Source organism: Anoplopoma fimbria, chromosome 19, assembly GCF_027596085.1.
Source record: "Anoplopoma fimbria isolate UVic2021 breed Golden Eagle Sablefish chromosome 19, Afim_UVic_2022, whole genome shotgun sequence".
Taxonomy (NCBI): domain Eukaryota; kingdom Metazoa; phylum Chordata; class Actinopteri; order Perciformes; family Anoplopomatidae; genus Anoplopoma; species Anoplopoma fimbria.
Window position 1 is genome coordinate 25676908 of NC_072467.1, and position 12646 is coordinate 25689553.

The 12646-nt window shown below is 39.2% G+C and overlaps 1 protein-coding gene across 1 annotated transcript; it reads right to left on the reverse strand.

Annotated features, from left to right (window-relative positions):
• Window positions 1-2013: 2013 nt before the first annotated feature.
• Window positions 2014-8247, reverse strand: LOC129108870 (carboxypeptidase A1-like). Its single transcript, XM_054620793.1, has 11 exons — window positions 8093-8247; window positions 7673-7754; window positions 7389-7523; window positions 7138-7242; window positions 6142-6243; window positions 5848-5949; window positions 5626-5736; window positions 5175-5265; window positions 4125-4324; window positions 3834-3918; window positions 2014-2722 (listed from the first exon to the last, which is right to left on the reverse strand). Exons 1-11 carry the CDS (start codon window positions 8155-8157, stop codon window positions 2535-2537), a joined length of 1266 nt encoding a protein of 421 aa, XP_054476768.1. The 5' UTR covers window positions 8158-8247; the 3' UTR covers window positions 2014-2534.
• Between the last annotated feature and the right edge of the window lie 4399 nt (window positions 8248-12646).

A 12646-nucleotide genomic window follows, 5' to 3' on the forward strand; every position in this document is an offset into this window, starting at 1 on the left:
AATACCAGATGACTTGGTAGCGCTTTGAGGATCTCTTGGACAAATTTGAAGTCCTGTCTTGGAAATTAAGGAATCTGTAAAATAAACATTACAGACCAGTCTTATCACTCAAGATCACAAAATGTTGCAGTGTTAGTTCAGAATGGACCATCTCTCCTGATAACTTTGATCCATGAAGTCATGAATCAAAATCTTCTATGTTTGTCATGTTTGTCATTTCTCTTCACTTCACTGCCCTTAAGTGTTTGCATGTGTGTTCACCTCAGGTCGCATGTCCAGCCGGCTGTCAACCAGCAGCTCCCAGTCTCAAGCGTCCAGCGCTCTGAGTCGACAGAGTTCCTCTACATCTGTGAGGGACAGCGCCAGGGTTCAGAGCAGCAGACCCTGGAAATAACACCACCACCCACACACACACACACACACACTAACCACACAAATATACACCAACAAACGTACCTCCAACACAAAGTCTGTTTATTTCAGGTTGCATCTCTGTAATGGAAATGGTGTTATTTTCCATATTGTTGACTTGTGTCATTCCCTGTATCAGATCTATGGTCTTTAGTATGGTCTCGCGAACTATGACACAGTATACGGCCCTGAACAAAGACCCAGATCCTCTTTCTCCACCCGACCATCCAAGTGACACTGATGCTAGTGACTCGGATGAAGAAACCTGTGCATAAATAATTTGTTTTCCCCTAGCTTGCTCTAAGTACAGTATCGCTAACAATACACAAAAACAGCTAAACCTGCACTTCCTGACTGTAGCATTATGATGATGTAACTTGAATCCTCTTGAATAGTTATGTTTGACCTGAGCTTGTTCAGCTACAGCACTTGTATATACATTTTTGATCAATTAAGTGATCAAAAGGGGGTAAATGTAATGGAAATGTATTGTGTGTAAGCTTTCATGTGCAACAGTGGACATGTACTGAGGAAAAACAACTCTATATAAGGTCTTGTTTTTCTCTCTTTGACCTTCACGGCTCCCTGATCATCAACTTCTTATCTTAGGCGCCAGCAGATGTAACAAAACATGGTTACCCCTTATATAGCAGAGTGCATCTTCCTTTTTAGTGCATTCTTTGCAGACTCTGTGTGACTCTGTAAACCTGTGCCTCTTCTTGCAAGAATAAAATACAACAAAGACACTCAATTGTCATTTGATCTTTATTTCAACGCTCATTGAGACTCATTTCGGGACATTTACAGATAGGATAGATTGTTTTCCACGCTCCATAACTGTAAAGAAACAAACTTCTGGTCCCAGTCTACGAAATAATCCTTCATATCTCTTACAGCAACTTGTATGTATAAATACGTTCTTGTTGTTCTGATGCCCCTCTAGCACAAAGATATTGAATATGGATTTTGAAAAACTACACACACCTTGGGAAATAAATGAACACTACCCAAGATTGTCATTGTTGTGATTCCTAAACTGACGGCCTTCATGTACAACCTTTTCTTCCGCTTATGTAGTTACTTGACGGTGGTAGTCTGTGTGTGTGTGTGTGTGTGTGTGTGTGTGTGTGTGTGTGTGTGTGTGTGTGTGTGTGTGTGTGTGTGTGTGTGTGTGTGTGTGTGTGTGTGTGTGTGTGTGTGTGTGTGTGTAGATTAAAGTAATTTGCGAACACAATAACTGATTAGAGCTGAGGCCTTTGCACAGATGGACTATAATTATCGCAGCATCACTGAAAGAAGGAAACAGGCATTTTGTGATGGCTGTAAATAAGCACCAGCAGCACTTCAGTTCCCACGGGTGCATTTGATAACCAGTATTGCTAATGTGTGGCCTTTTTGTTTTGTTGACATGTTAGTGACTTATTGCATTGGTCAGTTTTCTCTGGATACACTCACACAGTCGTACATAAGTGCATTAATTGAAAATATGAACTACAGTCAGTCTTAACATGATTTTGTTTGTAAATGAATGCCAAATAAAGTGTGTAATTGTTTGCTGTACGGTTCCTTGTCTTAATGAGTCAGAAATGTTGACAGAGCAAATCACAAATGCGACTAAGTGGTTTATTTTGTTCAATGGCTTTTAATTATATCTACCTTTAAGAGAGAGGCTCATCTAATTCAGTAGTTTACTGGATGAAAAATGTAACAACCTCTTAATCCAGTCACATTTGGGTTAAAACAGAACAATGTAAATAAGACAACAAAAACTCAAATTGTTATCCGTAAGCATAAGATAAGATTGGCACAAAAAGTGACATGATCATGATAAGAGTGAGGGAAATCAATTTAGATCAAACATTTTTTTGTTATTTAAGGTTAATTATGCTTTTTAAGTTTCACCAAGTATGAGTAAAAAGAGGTTTAAAGGATGTGGTAATAATGCAGACAGGTCTTAAATGTGACATTTGTTATGTGCATAAACATGAACAAAGTTTTCAAGAATGCTTATTTATTTGTCTCAAGAGTCATGATGTATGCTGATGATGTGATGTTAATCTTGTAGATGACATTTTACTGATCATGGTTTAACCTCTCCACAGGTTAAAGTACACACACACAGATTAGTAGGGGTTCTTGAAGGTGTGGTCCATGATAGCCATCAGAGCCAGCCAGGTCTCCTTGGCGGTTGGGATGATCTGATTGGCTGGCAGGATGAAGCCGTAACGGCCGGTGTCCCTCAGCTCGAAGGTGTAGGAGTACTTGATGCCCTGGTTGTAGGTCCAGTCGATGGTGCCACCGCTAGCTTGGTCTACAATTGAAACGGGTACTTTTTAGGGTATTTCTATATAGAAATGGCAGCCATAATATTATGTATTTTTTGCAGGCCAACCAGGAAGTTAGCCTTGCATTGGTTCCCTTGACAAAAAGCCAAGGGGATATTTCCATTGGGTTTTAGATTATTGCAGAAAATTAAGTCTTTGGCAAACAATGTATATAATACTCAACAAGATAATCTTCACTAACGAATACCACCTTTATGATTTTTTAAGCATAAATACAATTGCCAAATGTAAAAAGTTAACGTTAGGCTATGAACAAACTACACCACGGTCACTTGACTTCACATCACCACAACAAAGCTAAAGACAGATTGGTGTTCGGCGTGAAGCTTGTGTTAACCACAGGCCTTATTTGATGCATCTAACCAAAACAACATTTAAAAACATTTACTTTAAGACGAGGGAACGGGAAGTGCAAAAATGCTGACTCAATTAAGGGTTTTAGGACTCATTGCTTTAGCACTATATGGTGGTTGTCAGCTGTTGGGCAGTATTAGCTGTGAACATTTGATTTCTTAATGTACAACTTGTCATTCTCTACTGAACATCATTGGTTTAAAATAGATATGTTTTATGTCACAATTCAGGCTCGTAGCAAAACCTGTGAAAATTTTTTGTGTGCTGTAATTCTTAAATATCTATATTTTGTATGTTATCCACGTTATCATGAACAAGAAAGTATAGAGAGATGAGGTGGTTGGGTCCAAGAACCATCAATCTTTTAGCCAGAAGACCGAATTTTGGTCATCATGTGAAACGAGAAGCCAATGTTGATTTCTTGGTCACGTAACTTGCGTAATGTAGGTACAGCACTCCTGTGGCCATTATTACCAAAATGAAGATCTTCCAAAACATAACTAAGTAGGTTTGTGGCCTAGATGTGGCCTACACCTAACTAAGTTGTTTCCTGTGAAGAAGGAAGTTTGTTTTGAAAAGACTGTATGCATGTAAGAGCGTGTTGCTGGCTTTCATAGGAAAACAACCAAAAAATGAGGAGTAACTTTTCCTAAGATATCATACGAACAGTTGTATGAAGAAACGTTTTAAACAAGTCATGTAATTGAAGTACTTCCGACTTACAGATGGTGCGGATGATGCTGCCGAATCTGTAGCTAGTACCGTACAGAGAGGCCAGGTCTGTGATGGCCTTCTTAGCCAGATTGTGCTGTGGGAAGAGATTACAACAATCACATGAACATGTATTTATAGTTTTTCATATTGCTGTTTCATATTCTTACATTTCTGACATAACAGGAAAAATCCACAACAAACTAATGAACCCAGATAAATCTGTTTTCCTAGTTTGATCAAGAAAAATAATAAAATGTTCTGGGTAAAGAAGTCATAAAAGGCAAAGAGAGTGATTGTTACCAGCTCGGTCTGGTCCCTGGCTGGAGTCCTGGTGTAGCCGTAGGGGTACAGGAGCATCTGGGAGTAGGCATGGATGGAGACGAAGGCCTTGAAGTTACCATGGGACTTCACAAAGTCCACAATGGACTTGACCTCAGACTCAGAGTTAGCCCTGGGTCCACGGAAGGTCTCTGAGCAGGGGTTGCCGCTGGCACCAGCTCCTACACAGAGATGACAACAGAGTCAGAGAAACCACCATCTATCTATTAATACCCTCTGAACACATTGTTCCTTAGATACTAACACTCATGATAAAAATGTCTTCATAAAGTGCAAAGGGGAAAAACATGGCATGTAGTGATCATCAAAATATATTTGTTATATGTTTGATGTATTTTGAATTGTGTCATCTGCATGTTGATGAGCAATTTTTGACAAGTTTGCCGCCATTTTGGCCAGGGCTCTCTTAAAAAAATGACTATTATGTTTAAAGCTGTGTGAAGGAATTAAACATTTGTTACTTTGGGATCATCTAGTGGGAGTATTTAGCATGGCATTGGCAGACGGCAATGCGTGACACTAAAAAAGTAATTTTAAATGAAACGAGTAATAAAATATTTGTAACAAACATTTTGATCATTATGACATATTAAGACCATTGTACACAAAAAAATAAAATAATAGTGATTATGGAGCCAGTGGAAGGGGGTAATATTGAGAGAAAAAACTTGTAAAGTTATAAGAGAAAGAAAAACGTGATATTTTATGACATAAGAGTTGCCATTATACAAAAAAACCCATCAATTTATTATAGAAATCTTGAAAAATTTGTGCAGTGCAAATTTGGTAATGAAAAATGGTGTGATTTTTTTGTTAACCAAGCAAAGACTCACATTTGAAATGTTGATTTTAAAGTCACCCTCATCATTGAAAGTTAAAAAAACCAAAACATTACAACACAAAAACCGCCTTGATAATTACTTTGGATGGTAAGTTTGGAGTTTCAATGATACGTTTTGAAAAAGACATGTGGCTCCTTGGTACATTTCAGCTTCAAGGCAAATATTTTACCTCCAAAACCAGCATCCCAGTTCCTGTTGGGATCGACTCCCACACAGCTGGAGCCGGAGTTGGGCTTCCTGGTCTTACGCCACATACGGTTCTGGAAACATCAGAGCAACTCATCACAATTTGTTACTTTTAAATTAATACATGTGTTATATCATCCTGCGTGCTTATGCTAATTAGCATCACCAGTTCTCGTCTTTACTGAGTAGATATAACATATAAACCTGAAGGGTTCTAGTATCACCTGTATAACTCATGAACTTATCATCCATCCATCCATCCATCCATCCATCCATCCATCCATCCATCCATCCATCCATCCATCCATCCATCCATCCATCCACCCTTTGGATATCTTTAAAAAAAGTACCATGAATGATTATTGTCAATCCAAAATCTCAATGTGGCAGGAAAAATCAGTCAGTTAAAAAAGATCTAGCACTGAAAGACTCACTGAGTTGTGAGTGTAGTAGAAGCCATCAGGGTTGGTCACAATCTCAATGAAGATGTCCATCTTGTTGAGGATGGCGGTGAGAACGGGGTCAGTTCCATAATCAGTCACAATCTACACACAGAAATGTCAAGAACACGGTATTCAGTGTGACGCCGGTTAGTGGCAAAAGTACGCAGAGACAGTGATGACAAATCTAAAACAATGGAAGAATTGTCAAAACACCTTCTTGGCGAACCAGGTGCCGCTGGCCTGAGTGACCCACTCTCTGGAATGGATTCCAGTGTCGATCCAGATGGCGGGACGGTTGGTTCCACCAGTGCTGAACTACGGGAAGTAAAGTAGCAGTCAAACAAAGAGTAACTTTTAACATCTCATAAGAAGAAATATGTGTTCGACTTAGCTACTAAACGTTATGAAGAACAATGGTTTGTTTTATTAGTGGTAATTCATTTATTTTGTAAGAGCAGGTTTCCTAATTGTTTAATCCATTTTGTAACTACAGTTTGTTTTATATACCTTGAGCAGATTCAGGGGACGACCCTCGTAGCTCTGACCGATCACAACCTTGCTGACCAGTTTGGGATTCTCAGCCACCAGCATGTCCTGGAAACTGTAGATCTAAACCAAAGACAAAATAGTAGGTTTTGGGTTGTGACATAATTATGTATTGCACTGTTTGGTCCTTAGTGAGTTGATATCTGTTGTTGAAGCACTAACATTTTAGGGTGCAACATAATTATCTAGTTGGAGTGCTGTACTCAGTGGCCTTTGCTATGAGCGTGGACAGATGAAAGAACAGGCCCCCCTAGCTTCACCGACAAAATGTCGCTCAAAGAGATACCAACCAGGAAGAGATTCCTTACCACATAGAAACAGAAATAAAAAGGCTGCAAAGACACCAAAAAACTACGAAGAGATGCAAAACAGCTGCAAAGAGAATCGCAACAACTATATCAAGGGGCAAAACATATACAAAGAGACACAAAACAACTACAAAGAGACTCAAACTACCAAGAAAAACTACAAAGAGACATCAAATGACCTCAAAGAGACTCAAAATAACTGCAAAGAGACTCAAAAATAGGATAAACAACCATAAGTGTAGTGTAGTGTGAAGGAGAGGTGGTGGGGCCTTTTGAATGTCTGTGCCCAGGGGCCCATTGTGACATATTTCACCCATATCTACGAGCCATAAGGTCCTTATTTAACCAGAGTAAGACCTGTGTCTGTCATGTAAACAGGAAGGAGCATCCTGGGTGAGCAGAGTGTCCAGTTTGTGAACCTAAGAATTACAACTCTTTGCAGATGATGTGTTTCTGTTGGCTTCATCAGATCTGGACCTTCAACACGCACTGGGGCGGTATGCAGTCAAATGTGAAGCAGTTGGGATGAGAGTCAGCACCTCCAAGTCTGAGGCAGTGGTTCTCTTGCTTTCGAGTCAAAACTACTTGATAAAAGTTGTCTGTCGTATCAATACTTTTACTGGATAGCAGAGTGAGTATGCCTACTGACCTCGCTGATGGTGTGGTACCTAGAGTAGTCGAAGCTGTCAGTGTTTCTGGGCTCAGCAAGACGAGCAGCGGACTCCATCTCCTCCTGCTCCTCATCCAGCATTGCCTGCAGGACAATAACATTGTTCACATTTGAGTTAGCAGTCAAGACATTTATTTAAAGCTTTGGCCCAAAATCATTGGCCCCTTCAAACTCCTGAAACACTCAAACCCAAGCACAGCGGATTTAGTTTTGTTTTGCAGGTCTCGTACCTGGAGGTCTTGGATCATGATGGAGTACTCGATGTCCAGACTCTCCAGGTGAATTTTGATGGACTGCAGGCTGTGGAAGGGAACTCTGACATCCACGGGAGTCGCCACATCAGTCACCCCCCTCCAGAAGTCCAGCTGAAGGAAAACACAGATATCATACAACATATTAAGTCCTTGGAAAAAAAGTTTAAGAGTTACTTCTTTGATGGTTTGCGCTTCATTTTTTACTTTCCATTTTTATTTTAAAGCTTATTGAGAATTATTGTTAATGGATGATGACTGACCTCGAACTGGACCATGTCATCCAGCTCCTTGATAAGAGACAGCTGGGCTTCATTCTTTGCAACGATGCGAAGCACCTGATGACTGAAGAAAGAGAACCACAATGTTTCACATCCTTTGACTCAATTCAAGCGCCCAGACCAAGAGAGAAGTTGGCAAACATGGGGTGAAGTAAGACTGACACTCTTTACTGATCTTGTTAACTTCCAAAGAAAAAAGAAAAAATGTTGCATTTATTGTAAAATGCAACGTTTTTTAAGTATCTGAAGTAGTTATTATTGGCAGACATCAACCATTGCCTTTAGTTTAAAAATATATATCATTGGTATTACGTATTGAGTCATTATTATTTCATATTTCTGCACACATTCAGATCACTTACACGTTATACAGCAGTGAATGTCTCTGGCAGGCCCACTTACCCGTTAAATGTGTCCTTGCCGAGAACGGCCACAAACAGCGCGGCGAATGCGAGCAGCCCCCTCATCCTGACCTAACAGTGTGAACCTGGCAGGGCCGAAACTCAAGGCTTTTATGGCTGAGCGTTCCAGGTCACGTGTCCAAAACCAAAATCTTGCTTAAGGTGATGGAGGTGTGTTTCAACGGCTGCTCCCTTTCCCACAGCAGCCTGGAGATATCAGAACCAAAGCTGCACCATGGTTGTTGCACCGTGCATGTTTATGACATATCTGGAGTTGTGTTCAGTTTAGGTGTTTGGCTCTGTCTGTGTTTAGAATCCATTAAGTTTAATTATTTTTGTGATGAGCTGTTTAAATCTTCAAAAGTTCAAAAGATTCAAAATCAAACTGCTTGCTTTTTCTTAAACTCAAAATGTGTTCAGTTTATGATTACACAACACAGAGAAAGCGGCAAAACTTAACATTTAAGAAGCTGGAACCAGCGAATAATTCATGTATTTAATATATAAAGTAATCTTTTTTTCCCTTTATTGGCAACCAGAGGATTTACAGAAGTCAATTACCAATACTTTAACTTACACATGTTTTGCCAAATATACATCACAATAAAATCTAGAGTTTATGAAGAAACAAATAAGCTGACAGAAACAAACGTGCAGCCACAGAGTCGTCATAAGCGTTTCACCTTTGTTGAGTTTATCTCTTGTGGTAGTACAGAGCACCAAATCTAGAAATATCTCCTTTAAGTCTGATAGAGATTCTTCCATCAGTTAATCTACTAACTATTTCAGCACAAATAAAAACCACGTCATCATGTAGGATTTTTGTGATAAAAAGTTTCTTTATAAAACTTTGGGCATTATATGTGACAACAAAACACCTTCTTTTTGCTGTAATAGTTGCTTTTGAACAATGTTTTAAAGAAAAACCATCCCAAATAAATGTGACTATTATTTGTTGTTGCAAGAATAGTAGAGCCTTACTTTCATTTTACCCAATATGGTATGGTTTTATTGATTCCTTATTGTGTGTTTCATGCCATCTGACCTTCACAATACGTCTTTATCTCACCACTATTTTTGTCACTGTGTACTAGTCACTTTTCGCTGTAAATGTTGTGAGAGTATCTACAGTTTCTAAGAAAATGAAAAGAAAAAAAACCCACAATGAAATGGGTCTTAATTCTTTTGACAGCTCAAGATGGAGTCTCACTGTTCAAGGGGAAGCCGCCGACGTCCACCGGGTGTTTCAGCCTCCTTTTTGTTCTCTGTCGGGGGCGAGACCTTAATCAGCAAGCAGCTAAATTGAAACCAGCTGTTGGGATATGTGTACTGTGAACTTCAAATGTCAACAGAACATACACAGATATGAGACAACTTGAGATGTCAGAGTGCAAAAAAAATTCACATCTGGTGCGTTCACATGGTTTCGTTTCAAAATGAGACATTGAGTCCAAAAAAATGTGAAACCAGCAGAAAAAAACAGAAAAGTAAAACTATGCTTTTGCCTTCTACTTCTCAAAGAGTAACTTTTAAGCAGATAAAGTCATCGAGAATGTTTAAACCTTAGGCAATGGACATAAGGTAACATTTTAAAATGACTGAAAAAAATGATTATTTCCTTGTATATGGCTTCCTTCTTATGTCCTTATCACAAAATATTTATCACGCACATTAGCATGCAGTCATTTAAACCCAGTTCACATGATGGCAAAGTAAAAGACTCTTGTCATTTCTCACTAATTCAACGTCCCTCCACTGTAACTACACGTCCAATAATCTGCAAGTTTGTGTTATGCAACCCAGCTGATTAGGACATGGCAGAAGAAAAGTAAACAGACAGACGCCGAGACAAGAATCAGGTGTGGAAAACACCTGCGGTAGGGTTTCTGATTCACACAGACTTACAGTAAAGTAGACAGCGTGTTCGTCCACATCCATGTGTCCGCTGAAGAGTCCTTAAAGCGTCCTACCCAGCTACCTGCTGGGTTTAGGCATCACTGAGGGAACCGGCTCAGTGTGTCTGAAGTCTGTTTTCGTCACAGTGAGACAGCATTTTGAGAATATTTAACTTCCTTATTAGATGTAACCTTTTTTCTGCTGAAACATGTGGTCTAGAAATATAGGTTGCATTGAAGGGGCGGGGCAGTTTAGTATCTGTGCTACACAAAGCTGGAACTGGATGTTTGAAGCTCCACTGATTTTTTATGTCTGGACAATTGTCACTTCACTATAATTTGTAAGCCTAGCTTTCGATTTTAAAACGTAGATGACCTCCGCTGACCTTCTCATTACCTCTAACAATGTCTCTTTATTTCTTTACAGTTTAGCTACCACAAGATGAATCCCATCATCATCCCAACCGGTTGGCAACCTTTCAGCTCTGAAAGTGAAGCCCATGCTTCATGTCTTTAACCTGCTTTCTCTCTACTGTCCATCAGGGGGCGACTCCTCTGGTTGTATAGAAGTCTATGAGAAAATGACTCTACTTCTCTCTTGATTTATTCCCTCAGTAAACATTGTAAACATGAGTTTATGGTCTCAATCTCTAGTTTCAAGTCTTCTTCAATACAGCATGATGTTCATTTAGTAAATGATGCTCCATTTAGAGTCAAACAGACCATAAAGCAGGGTATGCTTTAGGGCGGGGCTAACATGTGATTGTGATTGACAGGCCGCTACCAAGGAGTTGTCTGTGTTTTCATATTTTTGGTCCCCTACAAATGTCTTACTCAGCTTTGGGTTGTACTTAGCTCTACCCTCTCTTGTCACTTCTGGTTCCAAAAAACCAATATGGCGACGGCCAAAAAGACAAACTCGTGGCTTCAAAGACATAGTTGACAAACCAATCGGTGACGTCACGGTGACTACGTCCACTTCTTTCATTCAATTCAATTCAATTTATTTGTTTAGCACAAATTACAAATTTGCCTCAGAAGACTTTACAATCAGCAGAGCAACAGTAGAGCAGTTATATTGTAAAGCTGTTTTACAGTAAAACATATTTACATTAAAGGTATTTTAAACATGTAAGTGCAGTAACTTACATTGCAACAGTTTTGCTGCAAAACTACAATAAAATGTTTTACGTTAAGGGGATTTTTCTGATCTGGTCTACGGTGCTACCTACAGTCCAGACTCAAGGTGTGAGAAAATCTAGTCAACTTTTCCAAATCAGCACATGGAGACCAAGAGGCCACCAAACCAGCCATACAAATACAATGTGATCATTCACTTTAAAAGTACGTATTTCACTTTTACATTTCTAATTTGTGGAAAGGACTTTGTTAATGCAGACTGAAGGTCAAATGTGTCTGCAGTCCTGCATATTGTTGCAGCCACACTAAGGCTGATATGATGGGTTTATATTTAGACACCATATCCATTGTTATTAAGTGTAACTATAAAAGCCTTTTGATTCATGTGTCCATTTTCAAATACCTTCTTCTACACATTAAAGGCCGCAGGTCACAGCATCGCAAAGAGGTTCAATTGAGGTTTGGATACGGCAGAAGAAATGACGACATCCTTGGAGATGGGTGGAAACAGCTGTCTGAGGGTTTATAGATGCTGAAACATTTAAAAAAGCATCTGTATTACAGATGTTAATACCAGAGTGCATGGATCAGACATCAAAGTGAGGCTTGTTGCTGGGGAAAAAAACCAGCATCAACACTCATCAAACCCGGTGGCCTTGACAGATAACACCATCTGATCTGTCAGGGCGTGACAGCGTTGTTTCCTTTAGAGAAGGCCAGCAGCACTTCACAGAGGAAGTTGCTCACCACACTGTTTCCTGTCACCGAGGCGACACCGCAGATGTTTGACAGGAGTTTCATTAAGAACCACGAAACATCAGATCACAAGTGGGTCGAATTCCAATTCAAACGTGTATACTGCATACAAAAAATTGGAACAAAGACACATTTCACCACATTTATTTCCATATTTCTCTCTCTCTCTCTCTCTCTTACTCTCTCTTTTTATTTTTTCTAACAATATGCACTTAAAAAACTGACAACATTATGATAAGTACATTAAAAAGTAAAAATGTTGGTAGAAAAAACAGCAAATCTTGAATCAGAAGCCTCCTAAAACAGGTTGAATCTGTCAGAAAGGTCAAAACATATCATATCCTTTGTGTGACAAGACCACGCCCCTTCTGCTCTCTGATTGGTCGTCCTGCGCTCTACTGCCCACTTTCTCTATTCCTATTGGTCGATATAGCGGAAGTTCCCCACCCTTTAAAATCAATGAAAAGTGAACGGGACCTCAGAGTGAGAGCAGCGTCAAGCTCCAGAGATGACGTAGGCGTATTTCCGGAAGTAAGGACACTGTATCTTCAAAATAAAAGACAGAAAAACGCCTTAATATTCAGAAGTATTTAGATTTATGTTATATATAATATATTATAATATATATATGTATTTTTGCAAATTAAGAGACATAAAGGCATTAAATACATTATTATTTAGCACAACATTAGTGATTCTGTTCTTCAAATAATAGTCACATTTTTAATAAAGAAGCGTGAACAATATAAAGATAAGATAATCCT